At 46.5% G+C, this 14512-nt stretch overlaps 1 protein-coding gene across 1 annotated transcript; it reads left to right on the forward strand.

Moving 5' to 3' along the window:
- Positions 1 to 3936: 3936 nt before the first annotated feature.
- On the forward strand, positions 3937 to 4559 carry LOC127347450 (putative invertase inhibitor). The gene has a single exon (XM_051373635.2). The coding sequence runs from the start codon at positions 3959 to 3961 to the stop codon at positions 4553 to 4555; it is 597 nt and encodes a 198-aa protein (XP_051229595.1). The 5' UTR covers positions 3937 to 3958; the 3' UTR covers positions 4556 to 4559.
- Positions 4560 to 14512: the final 9953 nt, after the last annotated feature.

Below are 14512 nucleotides of genomic sequence, written 5' to 3' on the forward strand. Positions count from 1 at the left end.
ATTTTTATTCTCTATTTTTTAAATAATGGGTCCACTAGATAGAGATATCTCAATTGTCCGGTTTTTGCAAGTGTGCCCCAGTTTTGTGTTTATTTTCTTCAGATTCCAATTTGAAAGTAATAAATAGCCCATATTTATAGCGGAAAGGACAGAAAACACAATACTTCAAATAACAACAAGACAATCACATGTAGTACTTCAAATAACAACGAGAAAACCATACTTAAAAGCCAAACAACCAGTCTGTTACATCATGTACTATCTCGATTAATATTACCTGACATTAATATAGATATATTTAAACATATTTTAATTGTAGATACATCCAATTTAGTGGCAAGTAATATAGATCGGAGGGAGTAACACATATACAATAACAACTAGTTGAATGCCCGTGCGTTGCTACGGTCCTTTATATTTTCTCTATTATCACATATGTTTTGCACATGTATATAAATGCATGTGTTGATTACTAATATATACGTAATCAAAGTTTAAATTTATACATGTCATCAAGCACAAATCTCATGTATTCTATTTAAATATTAATTATTACCAACTATACATCATTAATGCCAAACTTCAAATGTGAGAGATTTGTATAAGTGCATGTATTGGTTACTACTATATACGTAATCAAACGCAAGTTTAAGTTAATACATGGCATCAAGTACAAATCTCCTGTATTTCATTTAAAATATTAAAGATTACCAATATTACAACCTTAATGCCAAACTTCAAATATGAGAGATTTCAACGCGTTTAATGATATGCAGGTGATCCATGGTCAGTAAGACAAACATGCAGTAGGAGTTGTACCTGAATTCATCTACTTGACAAATATACGTCTCAACAGAACGATGTTATGAATGAGCATGTTTTCAGATCTCTAAATATGATTGATGTTAGTAGTTTCTTCGTAAGAATTCTTGATTGAGAACAATACAACGAATATGACCTCTTTCCTTCGATTAAACCAAGGAATCTCCGAGCACACATGTGCCACTGACAAGAAAAGTGCATATTGCCGTAATCTTAGTGAGTTTCATCTGAAATAACATGAGAAAGAAATAGAAAATACACATGAACATAAATAATATCATTTGGAATTTGCATTATCTGACTAAAAGGGACAATACTACTTGGCAAGCTCAATGACGATCTTTTTTCACTTCGCCGGTCACTCACCCTTTGTGTCGTGCCATTGACAGCGGATCCGCCCTTGGTGTCGCTTCCAAACATTTTAACAACCTTCAAAATAAAAAAGTTTCAAAATAAAACCAAATGTTTAACACTGGAAGTAAAATAATGGCATCTAATTTTCCAAGACTGTTTTTAAATCTTATACTACCACATTTCAACCTATATGAAAGAAATCTGCTGGTGTTTCAGTTAAAGACATCACTCCTCGAACTTAAGATGAGTAACTTTTTGTAGTAGTATTGAGCTCCATCACATGGTTTCAAGATTCTGGCCATTTTTTTCCATCTGTTTTAGAAACAACTACATGTTAGTTACCGGCATAGCCTAGATGATTGTTGCAAGAAGTATGAACAAAACCCGAAAGGTTCACTAAGTAGAATGTTTTTTACAAAAAAAAACTAAAGCAACAATGAAACAAGTAAATCTTCTTTGGACCAATACATTCCATTGCCATGTCCAACAATAACTGGTTGGTAGAAATATGACCCAAACCATTAGAGGTGTCACATCAACTTAATTAATCAAGGAAGGTGTATCTAAAAAGAGGAATAAAAACGTCTAGTGTGGTAATTACATGATCTATCATTAACCACACCTGGACAATACCTTGGTATTATGGTCACCACTCTATATATGCAGTGCCGCTACAATTACCATCCCCTTCCACTTTCCAAATGCAAACAATCTGCATAGTTTGAGAAAACCAGTGGAAGTCAACCAGCAAACGCAACGTGCTACAGCAACAGCAACCATTTTCTCTAACTGAACCGTATCTAGTTGGAGTTTACCTTTTCTTTCCTCCTAATATTGAGTTAAATTTGTCAGCTTTAATTACTGTAGTTAGAACATTTACAAGGTTAACATGTAAAATGCAGCTAGTTGATTTCAAGATAATTAAAGAAGAAAAGCATGTCATCTTAATTCACCAACCAAATTTATAGATAAAAAAACTAATGCTAATATGTGGGTCTTTGTCCCCACAAAGCGAGGTAATTATCAGGACACAAATCAATGCAGTGCATCTACAAGCTACACATCATCGTAATATCATGCATCTCAATTTTCAAGTAGGACCAGATAGTTCTGCGCATGCTTAAAATTGAACAGACCTCTAAAAATAACTTAGGTAAACAGCTCTTGGTCTCCCTTTCTTTATACAACTACCAATTAATCAAATTCTTAACCTTGGTTCAGACTTGATCATCGAAATTAAGCAAATCTTCATCTAAGTCTGAACCAAGGTTAAGAATTTGATTAAGAATTGTTTCCAATCAAGTGCTTCGTTTCGAAGCACCACATAATGCAGTGCCATGTACTTGTACTTGGATCAGGGACTCCTTGCACCGGCAAACCAGACAGAGATCACAACGCTGACAATATCAACATGGCAGAATAATTGCAAGGCCTAATAATCACGCGAAAATGCATTAGAATTTAGAACCACCTGCTGGGCTGCTCCACGAGTATCCTCCGTGTAGGCCTAGCCTTGAGCCTGCTGACCTGCAAACCAGACAGAGATCACGACGCCTATAATATCGACATAACTCAATACGGCCCGCACGAATCTTTCAGGCGTGGGAGGCGAGGGCTCCACCCACAGTGCCGGTGGCGGCCAAGGACGGAGGCTACAGCGCGCGTCGAGAAGGAGTGGTCGCAGTTAGCGGCAAGGTGGTCTTACTTTGACAAGAACGACCGCTATGGACGTCATGCAGATCGTGGTTCGGCTGAACCTCCAGCGGCGGTGCTGCGAGTGAGAGTGTTCGACAGCACGGCGGCCGCGGGACGCGGTGCCAAGCAGCGACGGCATGAGTGCTATGGGGGGTGGGGATGGAGCAGCGGAGCCCTAGACGCTCCGCACGAGAGGGGGAGATGGGGATCTGGGTGGAGGTGCACGAGAGTGGGGTAGAGAGCGGAGGTCTCCACCATCGGGGCAGAACACGGATCGGACGGTGGACTTTTTCGCGGAAAAATCAAACGGTCGAGATGCTTTCAATGACGACCACCAAAGTGCGTTGAGTGTCAAACGACCAATTCCCATTTAATAGTAAAGATCAACTAATACCTTTTCGCTTTTTGCTGAGTAGGGCTTCACATGTCTTTAAACTTGAGCTTGGAGCTCCTGTTATATGAACGATGTGTAGCACTAAAAATCTTCCAGCCCCCTTAGGTAATGAGGTGGTTTGCTGATTTAATATATTATGGTTAAAAAAAGATGTGTAGCACTAATTGGAGGACCATATACACTGCCAAGCTAACAGAACAACAACATGAACAAGTATCCTGCCTTCCACGGTCAACCTGTTACAAGAAGAATCATCAGAGAAGAATAAAAAAAACTAGAGACGATATATTACAAACAAACCATTCATAATACTGATTGCAGTGCTAATAAGATAACACCCAGAAACCTTATGATCCAGTGGTGAATGCAATTCTTTAACTTAATAGTGAGAAAATTAAACCATAGCAATCAATCAGCACGATATCCTATATATAATATTTTGAGATACCATATTACAGAGGTACCAAACCTTTCAGTACTTTGATAGGAGACACCTGATTACATCAGTATACCTTTATTCCGTGAGTATCAGCATTTAGAACATTCTATTAATTACATCGAATCAAATATGGAACTATCAATATACACAATAAATGTCCCCCCCCCCCCCCCCTATATACTACTCCTAAATCCGCCATATACATTCGACACATATAGAGACTGAGAGGAAATCGAATCCGGCATCGGACAAAAATGGCTCCCTCAACCTCCTCTGTCAGGCTGATGAGGGTAGTCGTTGTCCTCTTGCTACTCTTCCCCGTGCTCCTTAAGGCGAACGAGGCGCCTCCGTTTTCGGTGAAAGCTCAATTGATACTGGCCGCGTGCAAGAGCGTCGGCGAAGGGAGCACGTACTTCAACGTCCAGTTCTGCGAAGGGGCCATAGGCTCCGTTATCGGCGGCAGCGCGGACCTCGACTACCAGGTCTTCGGCGGTATCGCCGTGCGCCTCCTCGCAGAGAACGCCACCAGCACGAAGGCCAAGATCGACCGCCTGCTCCGGGGCGGCGGCGGCGTGAAGCTCAAGGCAGAAGACGACGTCGCCGTGGCCCGGTGCCTCCAGTCGTGCCAGTCACTGTACGGTGGCATACTATACGATTGGCTTGCTTGCACCGCCGCGGTCAAGACAAGGTTGTTTGGTGAGGCGAGGAGAATCCTGGAGAAGGCGGCGGCCGCTGCCAAGGAGTGCGAGGACGGATTCGGGAAGAACAATGTGGCTTCACCGTTGTCGGCGGAGGATGATGATGCGTTCAAGCTCGCAAAGCTCGGCGTCGCTTTTCTCCGATTAGCTTGAGAGAGGCCGGAAATAACTATTGCCTCTAAGCTGATTCGAATAATATAAAATGATGAAGTTATTTTGTTCATTTTATAATTATCTGGAGTATTAATTATTTTGCCTGCCTTCAAACTCAACAAAACTAATGGCATGCATTTGGGTGTAATTCGCTGCGACACCTAATTTACTGGAGGAGACAGCAGAAGGGGCGGGGAAAAAAATTCTACCCTCACCCTCACAGCGGATCTCAAAGCTACCCGTAATCCTCTAATCAGTTGATGCTTATATGTATCCAGATGGCCAGATCGTCCACTTGTGTGGAAGAAAACATACTCCACTCATCGATCTATGGGTTCAACCCGGTTGCTAGTTTTGGGTTGAAACCAAATTAAATTAGTCTGATCTCTGATGTCGTGCCCAGGCGAGATTGAGATACAGCTTCCTGCTTCCGGAAGAACACCTTCGTGAAGAACAACACGCTCTCACGTCGATCCTTTACTCGATCTAGCTTCGACGCGACGGAAACCATTCCGCACTGGTGGAAAAAAGGGCTTTGGTCGCGGTTGGCAACTGCCATTAGTCGCGGTGGCGCAACCGCGACCAAAGCTGCGCGACTAAAGGCCCCCCCCTTTAGTCGCGGTTCCTTACGAACCGCGACTAAAGGCCCGTCCACGTGGGCCGCAGGCGAGCGCCAGGGCGGAGGACCTTTAGTCGCGGTTCTTCTGGCCAGCCGCGACTAAAGGCCTCCGCAGGGTTTAGGGTTTTAGCCCCCCTCCCCCTAAATCTGGTTTCTTTTTAATTTGTATTATTTTATTTCTTTTGGGTTTTAATTCTGAAGGAGTTTCACATATTTAGGCCAACCGCGACTAAAGGCCTCCGCAGGGTTTAGGGTTTTAGCCCCCCTCCCCCTAAATCTGGTTTCTTTTTAATTTGTATTATTTTATTTCTTTTGGGTTTTAATTTTGAAGGAGTTTCACATATTCTACGGTACTGTATACATACATGCATATGAATGTACAATTTCAAACAAATTTGAAATTAGAACCAAAAAGAATTCAAGAGGAATATACAATATATATTCAATATCGGATGACCATATACAATATATATTCAATATCGGATGACCATATACAATTTTGAACAAGTTAGTTACAAATTCTGGTGCATATAAAGTTCTACGTCATCGTAATAGTGTTCTCCTTTAGGATCGATGACTTCCCTCGCCAACCATCCAGCTAGTTCCTCTTGAAGTGGTCGGAAGCGAGCTTCTGGACTAAGCGTCTTCCGGAGGTTATTCCTCAGGATGTTGTTCTCACACGTCTGGACCCCCTCATATCCGTATCTCCCGATCCTCTCACAAACATAGTATCCACATAGGGTGGTCCCCGGTGGCTGAGTATCCCCGATCGTCCGCACCGCCATTTTAAAATGTAGCTCTTTTTTGAATTCACCGACCTTGGTATCTACGAACCGTCTCCAAACCCTACGAGGCAAAGAAAATTAAATAAACAAGAGAGTTATTAATTAGTTACTTGATATTAGGAAATGATGAACGAAATAGGCCGATCGATATAGAGCGCAAATGAATGAAAATAATTACTTTTGCATCATTTTTCTCATGTCGCCCCAAAGCGCCGGATCCATATTCAGAGAGTCGTGGACGAGAACCGAGGAGGTCTGAACTTTAATTACCATAAGAATCCGGTGGAACCTGCGGACACGATACATGCACGATCATGCATAACTCATCGATTAGCCACATACCATGCATGGAGTAAACAAAAGAGAATGTGCTCAAGACAGAAACACTCACCCAAAATGGTAAGGAAATAGAATATCACTTTTATTGTTGCTGTTTTCTAATAAACCGCCACAGGTCATCCTCCACGTCGGCGGGGTGGTGTTCTAACACATGTGAATTAACGATGTGTGGGTCAATGAACCCAACATCATGGATGTTCCTTATTCGCATTTCCCGCTTCTTCATTCTCGCATAATAGCGTACACAACAAGATAGTTAGGACCGGTGCGAGGCAATGAACGAGATGGGGTAGAAATTAATAAATCACTTACGAACGTAGCAACCGATGATAGATTTGTCGAGGTCGCGCAGATTGAACAGCTGGAACAATTCACTCAGAGGAATTTGTACCCGGTAATGTTTGAAGTGATGCTCATATCTAACTTCCGCATAGATATAGTCTTTGGCGTTTTTATGTTTTATGTAACCCTTGTACCAATTTAGCGAGACCTAGCATTTGTCGAGGTAGATCCCCTTCTGCGCAGGCTCGACGAGAGGGCCATTCTTCACATATGTAAATACTACGTCCTTCATTGGCGCCTCATCAAGGCCTAGCGATTGCACGAAGAGTGATACCTAACTCGGCCGCTTGTTCTACTGGCACTCGTTACGGTCAATCCATGTCTTTGCCGCAGCTGCTATGATATCGGGGGCATCCGGATCGGCGGCTTGCACTATGAGCGGGGCGATCGATTGTTTACTTTGTTCCCGAGCTGGGCAACTTCTTTCCCCCTTTCTAATTTTGACTCGGCCTCGTCCTTCAAGGCTTTCTTCTCCGCCAACTCTTTCCTGTTCTTGAACGCGAGTGCTTGCCTACGAAGTTCACGTAAATAGTCGTCGAGCAGATTCTTCGCGGCTTGGGACGGTGTGTTCAAAAATGACTTAGCCCACTTGCTTTTCCTTGTCGAGAATATACGGCTTGGGCTCGCCCTCTATTTTCCTCTTGACGCTCGCCTTCCATTTCTCTAAATCAGCAGCCGCGCCGCCTCGACTTCCTCGGCACTACTTTCCCAAGGCCTCGTGGGGAGAGGCTTCGATGATACCTCCGGTACCTTTGTTTTCTTAGGTACGTAAGGGTCCGGGTTAATAACCCGGGACTGCTTCGCTTCTTCGCCGGAGGTGGATTGGGGGCGGTACCGGTGTCGATCACCCGCGGACGAGGACTGGGGGGCGGCGTCGGCTGACGTGAATGAGGTGTATTAGGTGAAGCACCACCGCCACCGTCACCGCCACCGCCACCGTCACCGCCACCGCCACCGCCACCGTCACCGCCACCGCCACCACCACCACCGTACGGGGGTGGACTTGTTGGCGCCTCGCACGGAAACTTGATAAATTTCTTACGCCATAGAATGAATCGGCGCTTGACATCTCCAAGTCTTTTCACCCCTTCAGGTGTAGCAATGTCAATGTCCGGGTCCTTAAACCCTTGGACTATCTCCTCCACCGTCACACGAGCATAGCCATCTTGAATGGGGTTGTTGTGGTGGAGTGCTCCAGTGGTAAAGCACTGCCGATGGCTACCTTCATGGACATGTTCCCGATAGGATAATACAGATGACAGGCTTTCATCTCCTTTATATCGTCCACGGGGTAGCGAGGAGGCTCCGGTGCAGTACTGTCGACCACCAGAGGCTCCGGTGCTGTAAGTTCTAGCGTCGGTGCACCAGCCGGTGAGGCCTCCGTGGAAGCCACGCTGCTTCTTCTCTGCTGGCTTCCGAGATCCATTGGATGATCTTGACATCTTGCGCCCGAGCTGCATCTCTTTCGGCGACTAGTACACTCACGGTTTTCTTCATCACATCCATTTCGATTACCAACTTCGCCACAACATCTGCATCCCGATCCATCTTTCTCTTACGGCTTCAGCAACCGTACGGGTCATCGTTCGGGGAACCCTATTTTCCACGGAATGGGCCCCATGCCTCGTATACGTCCTCCGTGTTCGGGATTCCCGAGGGCTTTTGTCGGGCGTCGTTCTCTCTGTTGAACCTGATCCTCCCCTCTTGAGCCTCCCTCATTGCCTCAATAAGCTTTTGGGTGGGTGTAATTATTTTGCCACGATAAACACACTCCCTGTCTCCGGGTTCAGCGATCCCCCATGCCCGTACCACCAGCTTTTGGCCCTTGGGTCCCATCCCTCCGTGCACTGGACGGATTCCTCGCGCCCTCGGCTCGTTCTCCATCTTCTCCCACTTAGGCTGCCAAAAGCGATACCCTCCTGGCCCCATTTTATGATTGTACTCCTTCTTGGCCGCATTTTCCTTATTTTTCTCGATAGTTCAAGGAACTGCTCCGATTTCTTTTGCTTCACAAATTCTGGCCAATCATGTTGCAGTTTCTCATATTGTCCTATGAAATCCGGAGTCTTGCCCTGGTTGACAAAGTCATGGGCTAGATTTTGCTTGTATTTCCGGAATGCGTTGGCCATCCTAGAAAGAAGCGAACTGTTTGACTAGCTTGCGCCTCTCCTTGGTGTCCGCCCTCTTGTTAGCCTCCTCATCGTATTTGCGGTATTCCGGAGGTAGAACGAAATGTTCCATAAGCTTGTTGAAGCAATCTTTTTTCTCTCTTATCGACAAAAGTGAAACCAACACGTGCCTTCTTTGGCTCATTCCACTCTGGCGGGTGATCGAGACGTTGTCTCTAACAACGGCTCCGCATTGGCCGACAAACTTGGTGGCGTTCTTGCTGGGCTCCGGCCTGCCGGTTGCTTCATCGACAACATCGATGGTGCATGTTTCTCCTGCTTTCATCGTCTTGGTTGCGCCACGCTTTGACGACGTACTCGATTTTTTCGACGATCCGGCCGAGGGCTAAAATAAGAAAGAGAGTCGCGCGCGTTAGTACACACACATTTATTCAAATCAGACGCTCAATATGTACATATATATATATACCTCGGCGCCGGAGGTGGTTGCTACTTCCAACTGAAGATCGTCGTTTATCGACGTTTCTTCGGCACCATCTTGCTGACCATGCCCTTCATCTTCACCCTCAAGGTTCAGATAAGAAGAGATATCATCTTCTTCTTCTCCGGTCGGCACATATGGAATATCGCCTTTTATGATGCCGAACATATGGTCTTCAGCGTCCGGATCATAGTTGTCCAGAATCGGGTCAGCTCTATCGTCCGCCATATGTCAGTCCTGAAAACATGTAGTCAAAACAAATTAATTAAGTGAAGAAGGGGGGCGGTGGCGGTGGCGAAAGGGCGGTGGCAAAAGGAGGGGGCGAGGAAAGGGTGGGAGAGGGTGTCGCGGTATATGCGGGGTCGCGGTGGCGAAAGGGGGGCGGCGGAAGGTAGGCGCGCGGTGGCGGTGGCGAAAGGGGGGCGGCGGTGGCGGTGGCGCAACGCGGTGGCACAATAAAAAGTGTCTGACGCCACAGTCTAATTACATTTTACAATAAACCCCTTCTAAATTAATCAAAAGAAGCCCAGCACTATCTCTCCTCTCCCGGCGTGCAACCACTGCGCCTTCGTGATACTGGGCAACCGGCACCGCCTCTGCCGTTGCGGGAGAAGAATCCGGCGCGTCCGGCCTCGCGACCACCGGATCCAGCCCACCCAGCCTTGCCGCCGGCGGATCAAGCCTGGCCGACGCGGCGAGGGGATCTTGGTTGCGCGGCGTGGTGGTGGGATCTCGACGGCTCGGCGCGGCGCGACAGTGGGATCTCGGCAGCGCGGGGAGCTCGGTGGCGCGGTGATGGGATCTCGGTGGCGAGGAGCAGAGCGAGTGGTCTGCGGGTGCGAATGGGCTGCGGGTTTCGTGCGCGTCAGGGTTTCATGTGCATTTGGGAGGGAGCGCGGGGTAAGGAAGAAAAAGGTTCGAGGGTTTTCCTGCAAAATTCCTCGTCCGACACTTTTTTCGGATCGGAGGGAGTACGTTTTCAAATTTTCAAGTTTACAAAATTTTAAGTCAATTTTGATTAACAAATTGTGAGTTCATATGAAAAAACAAAAAAAAAAAACAAAAAAGGGCCGGCCGGCCTTCTCCCTCACGCGCTCTCCTCTCGATCTCCCTCTCTCTGTAACGACGCGCGGCGCGGGCTAGGCGGCGCGCGGCGGTGCGGGCGGCGGCGAAGCGACGTGACGCACGCGACGAGGACACGGCAACGGCGGGCGACGTGCGGGCGCCGGTGCGGGCGGCAGCGGGCGAAGCGGCGCGGGCGGCGCGGCGACGACGACGTACACGCGGCGGCGCTTGCCGCAGAGAGAGCACGTACGGGCAGCGCATGATTCGACGCGGGCGACGAGGATCGAGCGGCGGCGGAGGTGTTCGGCGGCGGCCTGTCGGCAGCGGAGGAGACGCGGCGACGATCGGCGCGGCGAGGCCTTCGGCGTCTTCGAGAGAAACGGCGAAGAAGATGAAGTGTGGGCGGCGGCGCGATATTTATACACGAGAGGCCTTTAGTCGCGGTTGGGGTCCCCAACCGCGACTAAATACCTTTAGTCGCGGTTGGTGACCCCAACCGCGACTAAAGCCTTTTTTGCCCCGCGGTTGAGGTTCCGCGGAAAACGACCTTTAGTCGCGGTTGGCACAGCCAATCGCGACTAAAGGCCTTTTTCGAAATTATTTCGTTTTCTAAATGTGAAAAATAAAACTAATTAAATTCAAAACTTTAAAAATACAAATAATATATCAAAAAATTCAGAAAAATAAAACTAATTAAATTCAAAACTTTAAAAATACAAATAATATATCAAAAAATTCAGAAAAATAAAACTAATTCATTTCAAAATATTAAAAATACAAATTATATATCAAAAAATTAAGAAAAATAAAACTAATTCATTTCAGAATCATAAAATACAAATAATATATCAAAAAATTTAGAAAAATAAAACTAATTCATTTCAAAATGTTAAAAATACAAATAATATATCAAAAAATTCAGAAAAATAGAACTAATTCAATTCAAAATGTTGAAAATACAAATAATATACCAAAAAAATCAGAAAAATAAAACTAATTCAATTCAAAATGTTAATAATACAAATAATATATCAAAAAATTCAGAAAAATAAAACTAATTCAATTCAAATTTCTTCCGGCCTCTTTCTTCCCACCAATTGTTTCCCGCCAATTTCTTCCGGCCTCTTTCTTCCCGCCAATTTTTTCCCGCCAATTTCTTCCCGCCACTTTCTCCCCGCCTCTTTCTTCCCGCCTCCTGTCTTCCCGCTCCCATTTTTCCCGCCATTTGTCACTACATATAGGTAGCCCGGCTTGGCCAGCATCACATCTCTACAATCTCTCATCACTCTCTCATGGCTTCCACCGCACCCACTCTAACCTACCAGCAGGTGGAGGAGCTTTGCGCCTCGAACTACCCTTGCCCTCCGGGCTACCGCGTCCCTGCCGGCTGGAGCCTAAGCGCCGGCGGCGTGCCGGTCCCTCCCGTCCCTCAGGGTACTGCGCGCCGGGCGGCCATCACGAACCACTACTACCTCGACCTCACGCCGGAGCAGCGGATGAATCCCCGCTGGCATCCCGATAACCAGCATACTTGGGACGCCTTCTTCATCAATCGGCGTGAGAGGGCGCTCGCCAGGTATGAGGAGGACGGTCTGCCTCCTGGAAACTTCCACGAGGCCGGCCGTCGGCTATGGTGGTACGGCCGGACTCGCAGAGCGTCATGGACTACATCACGGCCGGCGATATCCCCGCTGCGCTACCCTCGATTCGAGCCACGAGCGCCGCCCGACGACAGCCGACGACAAGAGCGACGACGACGCCGGCAACTTAGAAGGCGACGACTACCAGTACAATGGCGGCGGCTATGAAGACTACGAGTATGCATATTATACGCCTAGGCAGGAGTATGACTAAATCACTCCAAATTTCAAGTATGTAGGAGTATGACTTAGTCACTCCAAATTTCCTGTATGCAGGAGTATGACTTAGTCACTCCAAATTTCATGTATGCAGGAGTATGACTTAGTCACTCCAAATTTCATGTATCATCAGTGCTATCTCGAGTCAATTGAATCATTCGAAAATGGACACCAAACACATCACGGGTAATATAATTCACATGATTCATTCAACAAAGTTTGGTACAATAAATTATTACACATCATTTCTTCCCTTGTGTCCCTGCTTGCTTACGATTGTGCCGTATCCATGGAGCATCCTCATCATTTAACTTAATGCTTGGGTCGGTGTTCACTTTGAAGGGCGGAATTTCAGCAAACATATTATAATCTTCGACATGTCTGTCTTGTCCTCCACTCCCACGATGTTTCTTTTCCACTGAAAGAACAATGTGGCGCTTTGGATCATCGAACGATGTACTGATCATTTTCTTATCTTTCCGTTTCCTCGGTTTGCTACTCATGTCCTTCACATAGAAAACCTGAGCGACATCTTTCGCTAGGACGAATGGTTCGTCAAGATAACCAAGATTGTTGAAATCCACCATTGTCATTCCGTATTGCTGGTCCACCTTTACCCCACCTCCTGTTAGCTTGAACCATTTGCACCGGAACAAAGGGACCCTAAAGGAGGGTCCATAGTCAAGTTCCCATATCTCCTCTATGTAACCATAATATGTGACCTTTTGCCCATTCTCGGTTGCCGCATCAAAGCGGACACCACTGTTTTGGTTGGTGCTCTTTTTATCTTGGGCGATCGTGTAAAATGTATTCCCATTTATCTCGTACCCTTGGAAAGTCGTTATAGTCGAAGATGGTGTCTTGGCCAACATGTACAGCTGATCTACAACCTTATTGTCACTCATTAAATGTTTTCTCAACCAGCCGAAAGTCTCCATGTGGGCCTTCCTAATCCAGGATTCGGGCTTCCCGGGGTTGTCCGAGCGTAAAATATTCTTGTGTTTCTCAAAGTACGGAGCAACCAAGCTGGAATTGGTCAGAAGCGTGTGGTGTGCTTGATCAGAGAATGGCCGTCCATACATATCATTGATTTCCTTCCGATCGTGCCTTTTCCACTTAGTCTCCCTCGTGCCGCGATTGAGGAAGACCAATCGGCTTAAGGTCGGGAACAAAGTCAACACAAAACTCAATTACCTCCTCATTTCCATAGCCCTTGGCGATGCTTCCTTCTGGCCTAGCACGGTTACGAACATATTTCTTTAATACTCCCATGAACCTCTCGAAGGGGAACATATTGTGTAGAAATACGGGACCGAGAATGGAAATCTCATCGACTAGGTGAACCGGGAGGTGCGTCATAATATTGAAGAAGGATGGCGGGAACACCAACTCGAAGCGACAAGACATTGGATCACATCGTTACGTAACCGTGGTAGAACTTCTGGATTGATTACCTTCCGAGAGATTGCATTGAGGAATGCACATAGCTTCACAATGGCTACTCGAACATTTTCCGGCAGGAGCCCCTCAAAGCAATCGGAAGCAATTGCGTCATAATCACGTGGCGATCGTGAGACTTCAGGTTTTGGAACTTTTTCTCCGCCATGTTTATTATTCCCTTTATATTGGACGAGAATCCTGACGGGACCTTCATACGCTCAGGCATTCAAAAAAGATGACCTTCTCTTCTTTGGTCGGAGCGTAGCCGGCACGACCTTGAAACCGTTCCGGATGCTGGTCATCGGGTCTTTCAAACTTTGCTGGTCTGCCGTGCTTCCTTTGTATCATTTGACTTCCCATACACGCCCAAGAAGCTTAGGATGTTCACGCAAATATTCTTCGTAACGTGCATCACGTCGATTGCAGAGCGGACTTCTAGGACTTTCCAATATTCTAGCTCCCGAATATAGATTTCTTCTTCCACATGGCTACGTGCCCGTCGGCTCCCTTCGGAATCGATTGTCCGCGAGACCCTTTCCAAAGATGACTTTCAAACCCTTGACCATATCAAATACCTCGGTACCGGTGTGTTCCGCAGGCTTCGGCCGGTGATCTGCCTTGCCGTTGTAATGCTTGCCTTTCTTTCTTCTTGGATGACCTTTCGGAAGAAATCGACGATGCCCAAGGTACACGTTCTTCTTACAATTTGGCAAATGTACACTTTCAGTCTCATGTAAGCGGTGCGTGCATGCATTGTATCCCTTATTTGACAGTCCCGAAAGGTTACTAAGAGCAGGCCAATCGTTGATGGTTACGAAAAGCAACGCTCGTAGGTCAAATTCCTCTTCTTTGTGCTCATCCCACACACGGACACCAGGTCTGCCCCACAGCTGTAAAA

Source organism: Lolium perenne, chromosome 4, assembly GCF_019359855.2.
Source record: "Lolium perenne isolate Kyuss_39 chromosome 4, Kyuss_2.0, whole genome shotgun sequence".
Taxonomy (NCBI): domain Eukaryota; kingdom Viridiplantae; phylum Streptophyta; class Magnoliopsida; order Poales; family Poaceae; genus Lolium; species Lolium perenne.

Coding starts and splice junctions, on each gene's coding strand:
- LOC127347450 (XM_051373635.2), top strand. CDS start 3,959: ATGGCTCCCTCAACCTCCTCTGTCAGGCTGATGAGGGTAGTCGTTGTC.